The following is a 13,772-nucleotide window of genomic DNA, read 5'->3' as shown; positions in this document are numbered from 1 at the left end:
TGTGATTATGCCTGCAGTAGCTTTAAGTATTATGACAAGGAAGAGACCATTTGGCCCATCAAACCAGTATCAGCCCTTGGAACAATGTGTCAATCCCCCTTCTACTACTATTTCCCAGTAACCTAATTTGTCTCATACACTTGTCAACTCCACTTTGTTTCTCCTGTCAGCTGCCTACAGTGCCTCCAAGAAGTATTCATTCCCCTTGGAAGTTTTCATGTTTTATTGTTTTACAACATTGAATGATTAGCAGTGATTTAATTTGGCTTTTTTGACACTGATCAACAGAAAAAAGACACTTTCATGTCAAACTGAAAACAGATCTCTACAAAATGATCTAAATTACAAATATAAAATACATGATAATTGACTGCATAAGTACTCACTCCCTTTAAATAATCCACCAAATCATCACTGGTGCAGCCATTTGGTTTTAGAGATCACATAATTTGTTCAATGGAGATCTGTGTAAAGTTGAGGTGTTTCAATTGATTGTAGTAAAAATACACCTGTATCTGGAAGGTCCAACTGCTGGTGAGTCAGTATCCTGGCAAAAACTACACCAGGAAGACAAAAGAACACTCCAAGCAGCTCCGCAAAATGGTTATTGAAAAGCACAAGTCAGGAGATGGATACAAGAAAATTTCCAAGACTCTGGAGCACAGTTAAGTCGATCATCAAGAAATGGAAAGAATACGGCGCAGCTGTAAATCACACTCTCTGTGGAGTGCTCTGATTGAGGGAAGTACAGTTCCCATACCAACCAGTCAGATGTAGGGGGTCCAGGGCGGGTGGCAGCATGCGGCAGATGTAGTTCATGGACAGCCCCTCAAAGCATTTGGCTATTATTGAGGTGAGTGTGACAGGATGCCAGTCATTCAGACCTGTTACCCTGGTCTTTCTAGACACAGGGACAATGGTGGATGTTTTGCAGCAGGAGGGCACTCTACACTGGGAGAGGGAGAGATAAAAAATGTCTGTAAACACACCTGCCAGTTGTGCTGCACACATCCTGAGTACTCACCCTGGGATGCTGTCTAGTCCTGCAGCCTTGTGGCTGTCCACTCGTTGGAAACACCTGAGTACTTCAGTCTCAGAAACTAGAAAGGAAGACTTGCATTTATACAGCATCTTTCAAGATGCCAGAATGTCACAAAATCTGCAACAATACTTTGAAATCTGGGAAATATGCAACCAATCCCAACAAATGGCTTTACCCATTATAACCAGCAATGGGAGCTGGAACATGTGAGTGTGTCATTCAGTTAGCTCCTGTTGCTTTATTCTGTATGTTACATCCTGCTGAGTGAAGGTTAGAAATGAGCGAAGACTGTTATAGCCAGGACTCGAAAATCGGGTAGTGTGGACTTCAAGTGCTCAGTGTGCATGGGTTAAGTTAACTGCACGGTATGATGGGTATGAAGCCTGACTGACTAAGACTGTTATTAGTAATAGATAGGTAGTGTATTGACTGAAAAATTGAGTTAGTTGTGTCATTAGTGATATATACCTTTTGAGTATGCATTCACTGACCTTCCATACTTGTATAAGATTATTATATAATTTTATGCACTGTACCTATGAGCTTAGAGCTATATTCTTGGAAATGCTCTCTACAGCACTGCCAGCCAGCACCATTAACTCCTCATGTGCAAGCTAACTTTACATACTGCAGACTGCCCAAAACATTGGCATCCCTGTAAAAGCATGCACCAATTAACAGTGTGAACAATGTTAGTAATGAACATGCCCTATAAAATTGACACCTTGACAACTTATCATGGGTTGATAAGTTTTGCATCATAATCACTTGGGAGCAGGGTGGAGAAAGGTCTCTACCAAAGGAGGTGTAAGGTGCTTCGTCCCTCTGCTAGCCTGCAGGTCACCCTTGCACAAGACACAGCTCCTGCTTAGCACCTCCTGATCAGGGTCATGTGAAGACATGGGTGCAGATGGAGAACGGCCATAAGAACAGCTGGTGCATATCACAGATTCTGGTTATGTGACCTCTGACGTCAGGCAGACAATTTCTGAAGAGTATTGATAACGGCTGGGGTCACCTGTCTTGTAAAGACACTGCCCGAAAGAAGATCACCCATATCATATGACGTGGCACCTATTGAATGAATGACCATAATCACAAAGCCCATTTTAAAAGATTATTTAGTTTAAATATTTACTTTTTAAAATGTTTTTTATGAAGAGTGCCCTCACAAAATTTGTTAATCTGTAAAGAAGGATAATGACGATATAGCTTCAAGCTAATTGAACTGAAAATAAAAATTGATGCAGGAAATGATCACTCTAAAGATGTTTTGTTTCTTATTCATGAAGTACCATCTATGAAAACAACTACTGTTAACTAACTCTGTAAGTTTCATATTGGATAATTGGTAAAGGCACTTCTCTGAGGACAGAACTCAATAATTGCATTTTGTCAGTTGTGTATACTAATATTGTACATCACTGCATAAACAGATTACAAAGACATCATTGTATATAAGAAATTCTGTATTTCTGATTTGTTTATTAAAATATGAAATAACATGAGAAGCTTTGTGAGTGTTGTAGATCAAAATTATACTATGGTAGGTCAAAATCAAAGGCACTTAGTAAATGCAATCACAAAAGGATTACGATTCTACTTCCTCATAACGATGAACAGTATTAGAGGAATACGTAATTAATGATAATGAAAATCAGAGTTGATATTAAGATGGTAGAAATGATCTTATTGTCATTGTGGTAATGACGCATTTTAATGTCCTTAATGCAGTTTCTCCAGAAATAATGTATATTTAAATACCAATGTCAAACTTCCTTTTATGCTCTACAACGATCCCCAGTGTTAAACAAACTTAGGTAGCTCGTGCTTTAATCCATTTAAGGAATGTGGTGACACGAACGTAAACACCAGGTTTGTACTTCACTCCACAGCGATCGCCCCAGCTCACTATTCCATAGACCTGGTAGCGCCCATTCTTCATACAGGTCAGTGGTCCTCCTGAGTCACCCTGAATGTGAAAGAGCAGGTGTCCAGTTTATAATGTATTAGCAATGACTTTCATTTAATCCTTTGATACTGAAGAAAAATCATCATTAAATTTTCAAATTACTGAAAATTTAAACATAGTACGCTGTGTGGTTTGTTAATTGAAAGATGGCAGAAAATAACTCTGGCTCTTGTGCCCTCTTTGTGTGATAACTGTATGTCAAGAGGCTCAGTTGTTTTTCAGACCAAACATCAGATTGGGGAAGAAATGTGATCTAAGTGACTTTGACTGTGGAATGATTGCTGGTGCCAGATGAGGTGGTTTGAGTATCTCTGAAGCTGCTGATCTCTCCTAGGAATTTTGCACACAACACTTTCTAGACTTTATGGAAAATGGTTTGAAAAACAAAAAAAAATCCAGTGATTGTCAATTCGGTGAGTGAAAACACCTTGTTAATAACCTATAATGAGAGAGGTCAGAAGACACTGACCTGACCGGTTCAAGCTGATAGGAAGGCAACAGTACCTCAGTACCTGTTACAACAGTGGTGTGCAGAAGATATCTCTGAATGTACTGCACAGCAAACCTTGAAGCTAATGGACCTTGAAGCCAGCAGAGGACCATGAGCAATACACAGTGGCTACTTTATTGAATATAGGATGAACCTAATGAAGTGGCTACTGAATGTATAAAATAGCATTGACAATGGAATGGATCTATAAAATAGCATTGACAATGGAATGGATCTATTGTGGATCATTGACTACAGAATGGATCTATTAAGGATCTACTTACTGAGGCATAGGAAATGCAAAAAGCACTAGAGGTACATATGATGTTAGTCATTACTACTTTTAACTATTGAAAAATCCTTCTCCAATTGCTAATCCATTTTTATTTCAGATTCTTGTTGTTAAAACCTCCCCATAAATTAAGTTTCATATCTGCATGTGGTATTGCTACACACTTGTGCAGCAAATGTCTCTCCCAAACCTTTCTTAAACTTGACCATTTTATTGACTCTCGTGAAAGAATGAGCTTGCAACTTCTTTAATTTTCACCTCTTCTTTATTTATCTAGCAGTAGGGAACATTTTTGATGTTCAGTGCAATACCTTATCCCCTATCAGTACTATTTAAATTACTATGAAATTGGTAGAACTGTCAGCTTTTAATGACTAACATCATATGTACCTCTAGTACTTTTTGCATTTCCTATGCCTCAGTAAGTAGATCCTTAATAGATCCATTCTGTAGTCAATGATCCACAATAGATCCATTCCATTGTCAATGCTATTTTATAGATCCCTAATAGATCCATTCCATTGCCAATGCTATTTTATAGATCCATTCCATTGTCAATGCTATTTTATAGATCCCTAATAGATCCATTCCATTGTCAATGCTATTTTATAGATCCCTAATAGATGCATTCCTCTTGTGCCAAAATGAGGCCACCCTCAGGGTGGAGGAGCAACACTTCATGTTCTGTCTGTGTAGCCTCCAACCTGATGGCATGAATTTGATTTCTTCCTCAAATAAGCAATCCCCCCACCTTCTATTTCCCACTCTGACTTTTTACCTTTTCTCACCTGCCTATTACTTCCCCAGGATTCTCCCTCACATCCCACTCCTTCTCATTCTCCTATGGTCCACTCTGCTCTCCTATCAGATTTCTTCTTCTTCAGCCCTTTATCTTTCCCGCCTGTCACCTTGCAGCAAGCCTTCTACTCCTCCCACCACCTTTTTATTCTGGTAAGATACCTGGTATCTTCCGTCTTCCTTCTCAGTCCTGAAGAAGGGTCTTGGCCTGAAATGCCAACTATCTATTCATTTCCACAGATGCTGCCTGACCTGCTGGGTTCCTCCAGTATTTGTTGGTGTTGTTTTAGATCCATTCTATTTTATAGATCCCTAATAGACCCATTCCATTGTTAAGGTTACTTTACTATTTTCATTGTTATGAAGGTATATTAATTCCACTAAGATCTTCTGCCAGTCCCTCATTGTGTCCTGCAGTCTACTTTTCAGATTACCTCTGTCCTTCTTATATTCCACTTGAGTTCCTACATTATCATCAACATTACATTTGTCATGTTCTCTTTTTCCATTGGAACAATCTCAGGATTGCTACCTGTGTCACTTGCGAGTGAGGCAAGGAACAGAAGTATTATAAAGATTAATACGTGGCTGAGAGGATGGTGCAGGAGGGAGGGCTTCAGGTTTGTAGATAATTGGGCTTTGTTCCAGGGAAGGTGGGATCTGTTCCGAAGGGACGGTTTACACCTGAACTGGAGCGGTACTAACATTCTTGCAGGGAAGTTTGCTAGTGCTTCTTGGGGGGGTTTAAACTAAATTTGCAGGGGGTGGGGATCCAGAATGTGAGAGAGGATAGTGAGAGGAAGAATAAAGGACAGGTGGGGACTACACGGTTCCGGAATATTAAGTGTGTAGTAGAGAAAGGTGGGGCGGAACAAGTGATAAGGAGGACTCGTGTACAGAGGGATGGTCTGACGGAACATGGAGTTAAATGTGTTGAAAGAATAAGTAAATTTAGGAAGGACAACAAAATTCTAGGGGCGTATAGCCCGATGGGAGTTCGAGGAGCTGGGTTAAGCACAATAGGCAGCGATTCAAACAGAGAGAGGAGAAATGGGCTAAAAATTCTATATCTGAATGCACAAAGTGTCAGAAATAAGGCGGATGAGCTTGAAGCCCAGGTGCGAATGGGTAACTATGATGTTGTTGGGATAACGGAGACATGGCTGCAGGGAGATCAGACCTGGGAAATGAATGTACAAAGGTATACTTGCTATCGTAGGGACAGAAATGTGGGCAGAGGGGGTGGGGTGGCCCTGTTGGTGAGGAATGAGATTCAGTCCTTTGCAAGGGGGGACATAGGGTCAGGAGAAGTAGAGTCTGTGTGGATAGAACTGAGGAACAGTAAGGGCAAAATGACCCAAATGGGTGTTGTCTACAGGCCACCAAACAGTAGTATGGATATTGGGTGCAAGTTGAATAGGGAGTTAACATTGGCATGTGGCAAAGGTAATGTCGCAGTAGTTATGGGGGATTTCAACATGCAGGTGAACTGGGAGAATCAGGTTGGTGCTGGACCACAGGATAGGGAGTTTGTAGAGTGCCTACGGGATGCATTCTTGGAACAGCTTGTACGAGAGCCGACCAGGGACAAGACTATTCTGGATTTAGTGTTATGTAATGAACAGGATTTGATAAGCGATCTCGCAGTAAAGGAGCCATTAGGAGGTAGTGATCACAATATGATAAGCTTTTATCTGCAATTTGAGAAGGATAAGGGCAGCTCGGAGGTGTCAGTGTTGCAGATGAACAGGGGAAACTATGGAGCCATGAGGGAGGAGCTGGCAGTTGACTGGACGGATAGCCTAGCAGAAAAGACAGTGGAACAGCAATGGCAGGTATTCTTGGGAATAATGCACAAGGTGCAAAATCAGTTCATCCCCCAGAGAAGGAAGGATTCAAAGGGGGGAAAGGGGCCACAGTGGTTGACAAAGGAAGTCAGAGATTGCATAGCATTAAAAAAAAAGGAAATATGACAGAGCTAAGGTGAGTGGGAGGACAGATGATTGGGAAGTGTTTAAGGAACAACAGAACTTAACTAAAAAGACAGTACAGGGAGAAAAAATGAGGTACGAACGCAAGCTAGCCAGGAATATAAAGGAAGATAGCAAAAGCTTTTTTAGGTATGTGAAGAGAAAGAAGATAGTTAAGAACAACGTTGGGCCCTTGAAGAATGAATTGGGTGAAATTGTTATGGGAAACAGAGAAATGGCAGAAGAATTTAATGAGTACTTTAGATCTGTTTTCACTAAGGAAGACACAAGCAATCTCCCAGATGTATGGATGGGCCAAGGACATAGGGTAACAGAGGAAATGAAACAGATTGACATTCGGAAGGAAACGGTGATGAGAAGACTGATGGGACTGAAGGCTGACAAATCCCCAGGTCCAGATGGTCTACACCCTAGGGTACTAAAGGAGGTGGCCCTGGAAATTGTGGATGCATTGGTAATCATTTTCCAATGTTCCTTAGATTCAGGATCAGTCCCTGAGGATTGGAGAATGGCTAATGTTATCCCACTTTTTAAGAAAGGAGGGAGGGAGAAAACAGAGAACTATCGACCTGTCAGCCTGACATCGGTGCTGGGAAAGATGCTAGAGTCCATTATTAAGGATGAAATAGTGGCATATCTAGATAGCAGTGATAGGATTGGGCCGAGCCAGCATGGATTTACCAAGGGTAAATCATGCTTGACTAATCTGTTGGAGTTTTTTGAGGATGTAACCAGGAAGTTAGACGGGGGAGATCCAGTGGATGTAGTGTACCTCGATTTTCAGAAGGCATTTGATAAGGTCCCACATAGAAGATTGGTGGGTAAAATCAAAGCTCAGGGCATTGGGGGGAAGACATTGACATGGATAGAAAACTGGTTGGCAGATAGAAAGCAAAGGGTTGCGGTGAATGGGTGTTTCTCGGAATGGCAGGTGGTGACTAGTGGGGTGCCACAGGGCTCGATATTGGGACCACAGCTGTTTACCATTTACATTAACGATTTGGATGAAGGCATAGAAAATAACATCAGCAAATTTGCTGATGATACTAAGCTGGGTGGCAGTGTGACATGTGATGAGGATGTTAGGAGAATTCAGGGTGACTTGGATAGGCTGGGTGAGTGGGCATGTACTTGGCAGATGGCGTTTAATGTGAATAAATGTGAGGTTATCCACTTTGGGAGTAAGAACAGGAAGGCAGATTATTATCTGAACGGTGTAGAGTTGGGTAAGGGAGAAATACAAAGAGATCTTGGAGTCCTTGTTCATCAGTCACTGAAGGTGAATGAGCAAGTGCAGCAGGCAGTGAAGAAGGCTAATGGAATGTTGGCCTTTATTACAAAGGGAATTGAGTACAAGAGCAAGGAAATCCTCTTGCATTTGTACAGAGCCCTGGTGAGACCACACCTGGAGTATTGTGTACAGTTTTGGTCTCCAGGGTTAAGGAAGGACATCCTGGCTGTAGAGGAAGTGCAGCGTAGATTCACGAGGTTAATTCCTGGGATGTCTGGACTGTCTTACGCAGAGAGGTTAGAGAGACTGGGCTTGTACACGCTGGAATTAAGGAGATTGAGAGGGGATCTGATTGAAACATATAAGATTATTAAGGGATTGGACAAGATAGAGGCAGGAAATATGTTCCAGATGCTGGGAGAGTCCAGTACCAGAGGGCATGGTTTGAGAATAAGGGGTAGGTCATTTAGGACAGAGTTAAGGAAAAACTTCTTCTCCCAGAGAGTTGAGGGGGTCTGGAATGCACTGCCTCGGAAGGTAGTGGAGGCCAATTCTCTGGATGCTTTCAAGAAGGAGCTAGATAGGTATCTTATGGATAGGGGAATCAAGGGATATGGGGACAAGGCAGGAACCGGGTATTGATAGTAATTGATCAGCCATGATCTCAAAATGGTGGTGCAGGCTCAAAGGGCCGAATGGTCTACTTCTGCACCTATTGTCTATTGTCTATTGTCTATTTCATTTTGCCCTGAATGGCCAGGAGATTCGTCATTAATCAGCTGCAAGGATTATATTTTACTGATTGTGAGCTGAATTTCCAAAATCCAGTTTCATTGAAGTTAATGGAATTAATTTTGGAAGCCAGCTGCAATATTGCTGTTCCTGTTTATTGAAATTTGCATCTCTGAATGAAGATGCACTGCTAGACATTTACTTCTTTCTCTTCCCTGCCAATACCACAATCTGCGCACAACCATTTTATCCTGAAGGCCTCTCACTTCCCATGATACTTTTGTTTTTGAATTCCAATCACCTGGAACAAAGCAACTTTCAAGTCATTGCAATTAATATTCCTCCAGGTAAATATTTCCATTCTTGAATATTCTTTGCCTTTTCTGATAACTGTTCAAACTCAATATTATGAACCTTGCTCAATTATATTTCAGACCTCTGCACACAGGGGTGACCTTCTATATGCCATGGACCCTTACCATTAACTGAGGGATCTGTGGATCCCAGGTTGAGAATCCCTGTCTGTATAGATTTAAAACTGCTTCATTAAGAATAGGAACTGAACACATTATTTAAAAGTGCCCTTCCAAATGTATTTCAAGAATTTCATGCAAGTTTTCACTGTTAGAATATTATGATTCCAATCTCCCATTATCACCATTCTTGTTCTTGCATTTTTAGTCATTACCCTACAAATCAGATTATCCACCTCCTTTCCTATTCCACTACTTCCAGAGCAAGCAGTGTAAAAAACTCCCCCATTTTCCCCTTGTGTTTAGATTACATGTTTCCTTAAGGTTGTTATAGCTGGGAGGTGGTAATGAGGATAAGTGCCCACTACATAATTTAATGCTCCCAATGGTGTGCATCTCAAACAGTCTCTGCCAACCAAGACCAGCCCCTGGCCTTCATGTGTGGCTTAGCTAACAAGCCCGGTGGAGCCATTTCTACTGACAGGAGAAGAGGAAAAAGTGGGTTACTGGCATCTTAAAACTAATCACTACGAGCAGATGGAGCTCATCAATTGTGGTTGGCAACTCATCTAGACGAAGGAAAACTTTGATCTCAAACCTCCTTGACCTTATGGCTATACCCACTCATGAGGAAGGCTGCAGGAGGGAACCCTGAGGGAAAAATGCAGAGTTCCCAAGGCCATCTTACGCTGAGTTCAGTGCTGACCTGGCAACTCCTGTGATGGCGCTGGTTGCTAAACTGTGTCGGTCTCTGCCATTCCTTTGGATTCATCAGCTGTGTGGAGAGGGGGAGCCCGCTACATGGGCAACAGCTTGCTCTCCATATCCCACTGCCTAACTTGCCTATCATGTAGACAGCTAGGATGCAACGTCCATGGTCAACCCTGACAGATGGAGGACCTCACGTTAGATTACAGTATGTACTTCCAGAGATCCAATTTCTTCTTTGATCGATTCTACCATTACCTTCCCTGTTCCTTTATACCTCCTTATCAGCTCCATATACTTGAAGGAATTTTATCTCCCAAAACAAGTGAGATTGTGAACATTCTTTAAAAATATCTTGCAACCCAATGTATTTTGAATTCTCCCATTTCCCATTTTGCCAGTAATGGAATAAACCACTGGTGTGAGGGAAAAATTTTGATCAGGTTTCTTTTCCTCAAATGTTATGTTTTACATATTTACTGTCATGGGCCCTTTGGTCCTCTACAGTGAGTCGCAGAGCGTTGGGCTTCTGGGTTTCTTGGCCACCCTTATTGAATAATTTTATAAATATTTAATGAGAGTCATTAAGCTGGCTACTGTTTAATCTTGTCAAGTTAATTGTGACTGACACAGGGTTTCCACGTTCTATGATTATTTAAAGCGGACTATCATTTCGCACTGCTCACGGAGTCTCCTTGTGGAGAATTATTTGTCTCGCAGTGCTGCTTGGTCGTGCCTTCGATGCTCTGTTGGTATTCCTGTGTATAACCTTTTGTTTCCTTCTCTACAAGGGAGTCTAACACTCTTCTTCACTTGGGTTGAGTCGCTGCCAGAGAGCACCGTGACCCAGTCTGCCGTTCCCCCGCACCTGTGTTCAGCCCTGTTGGCGACCACTGTGATATTAAATCTAGTTCACTTAATTTGCCAACCTCCAGAAACTCAGAAATTAAGAGGGGGCTGGAATTTCTGTGTAGAAGTTGTAGAGGTACTACCAACGTTGCCAGAAGGTTCAGGAGAGATTTGCCCTAAGATAATCAAATGACTTCCATCAGAGATCAGTCCACTTTACAACCTCACGGCCACTCTTATGATTACCGACCTTTCATTCCCATTAAAACTTGCCACCCTTTTGTTCTGTGCCTTTGATATCCACCGGATAACCAAGATCAATTTCCATTCCTCCGCCAACCCCCATTTACCCATCATTATCTCCTCCCCAGAAGTGGAAAACCTACAGTACTGTGCAAAAGTCTCAGGCACATATATATAGCAAGGGTGCCCAAGACTTTTGCACAGTACTGTAGTAATTTTATACATTACACTGAACTGCTGCTGCAAAAAACAAATTTCATGACATAAATCTGATTCTGATATGGGTCTCTATTGTGAACTGAGAGTGGGAAGGGGGCAGGGAGAGGGGAATGATGGTTGGGAAAAGGGGAAGGGAGAGGGGAATGATGGTTGGGAAAAGGGGAAGGGAGAGGGGAATGATGGTTGGGAAAAGGGGAAGGGAGACGGGAATCGGTTGGGAAAAGGGGAAGGGAGAGGGGAAGGAGCGGGAAGCACCTGAGAGACATGGTATAATCATCAACAAACCACTTGGTGACCTAAGGCTGGGCTTGTCTGCACTGACACCCCAGCACTCCTTCTCCGTCACCTGGCCCACACCCCTCATGCAGTGCTCCACCCTCACCATTCCCAAGACCTTTCGTTCCCGTCAGATTTACAAACTTGCCCTCTGCTCCATGCTGACAAACACAGTACTGTGCAAAAGTCTTAGGCACCCTAACTTTATGTGTGTAAGTCTTCTGCCCGGTACTGTAGTTTGTCCTAGCCTGTAAGCCTTTTTCCACCCAATGAGTGTGGATTACCAGGGACAAGATTTATGTATTTAGAGATACAGTGTGGAACAGGCCCTTCTGACCCAATGGGATGTGCCACCAGTGATCGACCTACTCACAGGACAATTTACAATGAACAATTAATGTACTAACTGGTACTTCCTTGGACTTTGTGGGAAACCAGAGTGCCCGGAGGAAACCCACATGGTCACTGGAAGAACATACGAGCTTTCTTACAGATGGTATCAGAACTGAACTCCAAACTCTGACACCCAAGCTGTAATAGTTCTGTGCTAACTGCTACGCTTCTGTGGTGCTACTGTTCTTCCAGGTCAATGGAAATTTCAAAATGACAAATACAGAGGCAAGTAATTTCCAATCTTCCTTTTTAAACCTAGTCTCTGAGATTGCTATTACATTATATGTGACATGTATACAGCTTACACAAAATGCTGGAGGAACTCAGCATTTTGTGAATAAACAGTTGACGTTTTGGACCAAGACCCTTCTTCTGGATTGAGAAAGAAGGGGAAAGGTTCTCGTCTCCTATCTGATTCTTCCTTCTCCAGTCCTTGACCTTTTCCACCCACATGGCTTCACCTATCACCTTCCAGCTAGCCTCTTCCCCCTCACACCACCTTTTCATTCTTGTGTCTTCCCCCTTCCTTCTCAGTCTTGATGAAGGGCCTTGGCCTGAAACATCAACTGTTCATTCTTTTCCATAGATGCTGCCTGACCTGCTGAGTTTCTTCAGCATTTTGTGTGTTGTTTTGGATTTCCAGCATCTGCAGCCTTTGTCATGTTTATGTATACAGCTCACCAAAGTTATTCAACATGCACAGTGCCATTTCAGACTGTTCTCACGATAATGTGATCTCTCTTCTCTTTCTGATCTTCTGGATTATTCTTTAAGCTCGAAACATTCTCGCCTTTTCCAGGCCTTTTATTTATCCCTTTCTGCTTTACTCCATGGGTCAATTTAAACCAAATTACCCCACAGTAGTAACTAGCCCACTCTGTGTGAGAAAGTTTAAGACAGAACCCTGCTATGGTGCAATTCCTCCATCAGTTTTATTCAGAGCTTCACACAGCATGGAAAAATGTCCTTCAGCCCATCTTGAACAAGATCTTCATCCACACACAAGGGATTCTGCAGATGCTGGAAATATTGAGCAACAGGTCAGGCAGCATCTATGGAGGGACATAAGCAATCAATGGCTTGGGCCAAGACCTTTCATCAGTTTTGGAAAGTAAGGGGGCAGAAGCCAGAATAAGAAGGTGGAAGGAGGCGAAGTAGTGCAAGCTGGCAGGTGATGTGAGACCTGGTGAGAGGGAAAGTGGATTTGTGGGGGGTGCGGGCACAAAGCAAGTATCTGAGAAGGGATAGGTGGAAGAGGTAAAGGGCCAAAGAAGAAGAAATCTGATTGGAGAGAACAGTGGACCATGGAAGGAAGAGGGGATCCAGAGAGAGGTGGTGGGCAGGCGAGGAGTGGATCAGGTGTGAGATGGTAACCGGAATGGAGAGTGGAAAAAGAGGGAGAGAGGGACGGAGCAGGAACTACAGGAAGCTGAACTTGATACCTTCAGTTTGGAGGCTACCCAGAAGGAATATGTGGAGTTAAATATAAGTTTGGCCTCATCGTGGCAGTAGGGGAGGTCAAGGACAGATGGGGTGGTGCATTAGCATAGTGGTTAGCACAAGGCTTTACAGAAACCATAAACTACAAGAATCAGTTTTGATACCATGAAACTCTCACTCCTTCTTACACCATTTCTGTGGCTCTGCAGTTAACTTGTTGATCGACTTTGATATAAATGAGAAATTTTTCCACGGTGGAAGCAGGTTTCACAAACAAAAGCACAGCTATTGCCAACCTGACATGAGTCCACACTTCCATCCAGACTTCCTGCACAAAACATAGTGTGATTGATGGCAGCTCCATACGACTCCGGGTCTTTACAGCGCTGATCGCCTATCACTCTCACCTTGGTGTGCAATAACTGATTGGATGATGCCTCTGTACAAACAGTAATAAATGGAAAATGGTATTAAATTCTCCGAGTATCAATTTAGGACAATGGACTCAGGGTCTAGATTATATACATACATATTTTGCGTGATTGTATTTTACTGATATCCTATATGTGCTTGCTATCTTGTATGTGAAAGGACTAGGCCTTGAGCTGTGGAGGTGTTATCTG

General features: G+C 42.5%; 1 protein-coding gene across 2 annotated transcripts in view; it reads right to left on the bottom strand.

Annotated features, from left to right (window-relative positions):
- Positions 1-2,493: 2,493 nt before the first annotated feature.
- The window catches only part of LOC140715480 (hyaluronan-binding protein 2-like), a 75,266-nt gene continuing 63,987 nt past the window's right edge, over positions 2,494-13,772 (bottom strand). For both annotated transcript variants that reach the window (XM_073027780.1, XM_073027779.1), the window contains 2 exons: positions 13,446-13,588; positions 2,494-3,014 (listed from right to left, as the gene is read on the bottom strand). In XM_073027780.1, the coding sequence (XP_072883881.1) occupies positions 2,859-3,014; positions 13,446-13,588 (299 nt within the window). In that variant the 3' untranslated portion in view covers positions 2,494-2,858. The remainder of the gene's footprint in view (positions 3,015-13,445; positions 13,589-13,772) is intronic.

Source organism: Hemitrygon akajei, chromosome 23, assembly GCF_048418815.1.
Source record: "Hemitrygon akajei chromosome 23, sHemAka1.3, whole genome shotgun sequence".
In the NCBI taxonomy this organism is placed as follows: Eukaryota; Metazoa; Chordata; class Chondrichthyes; order Myliobatiformes; family Dasyatidae; genus Hemitrygon; species Hemitrygon akajei.
Note: the sequence above shows the minus strand (reverse complement) of the source record. Positions and strands in the feature narration are given on the sequence as shown.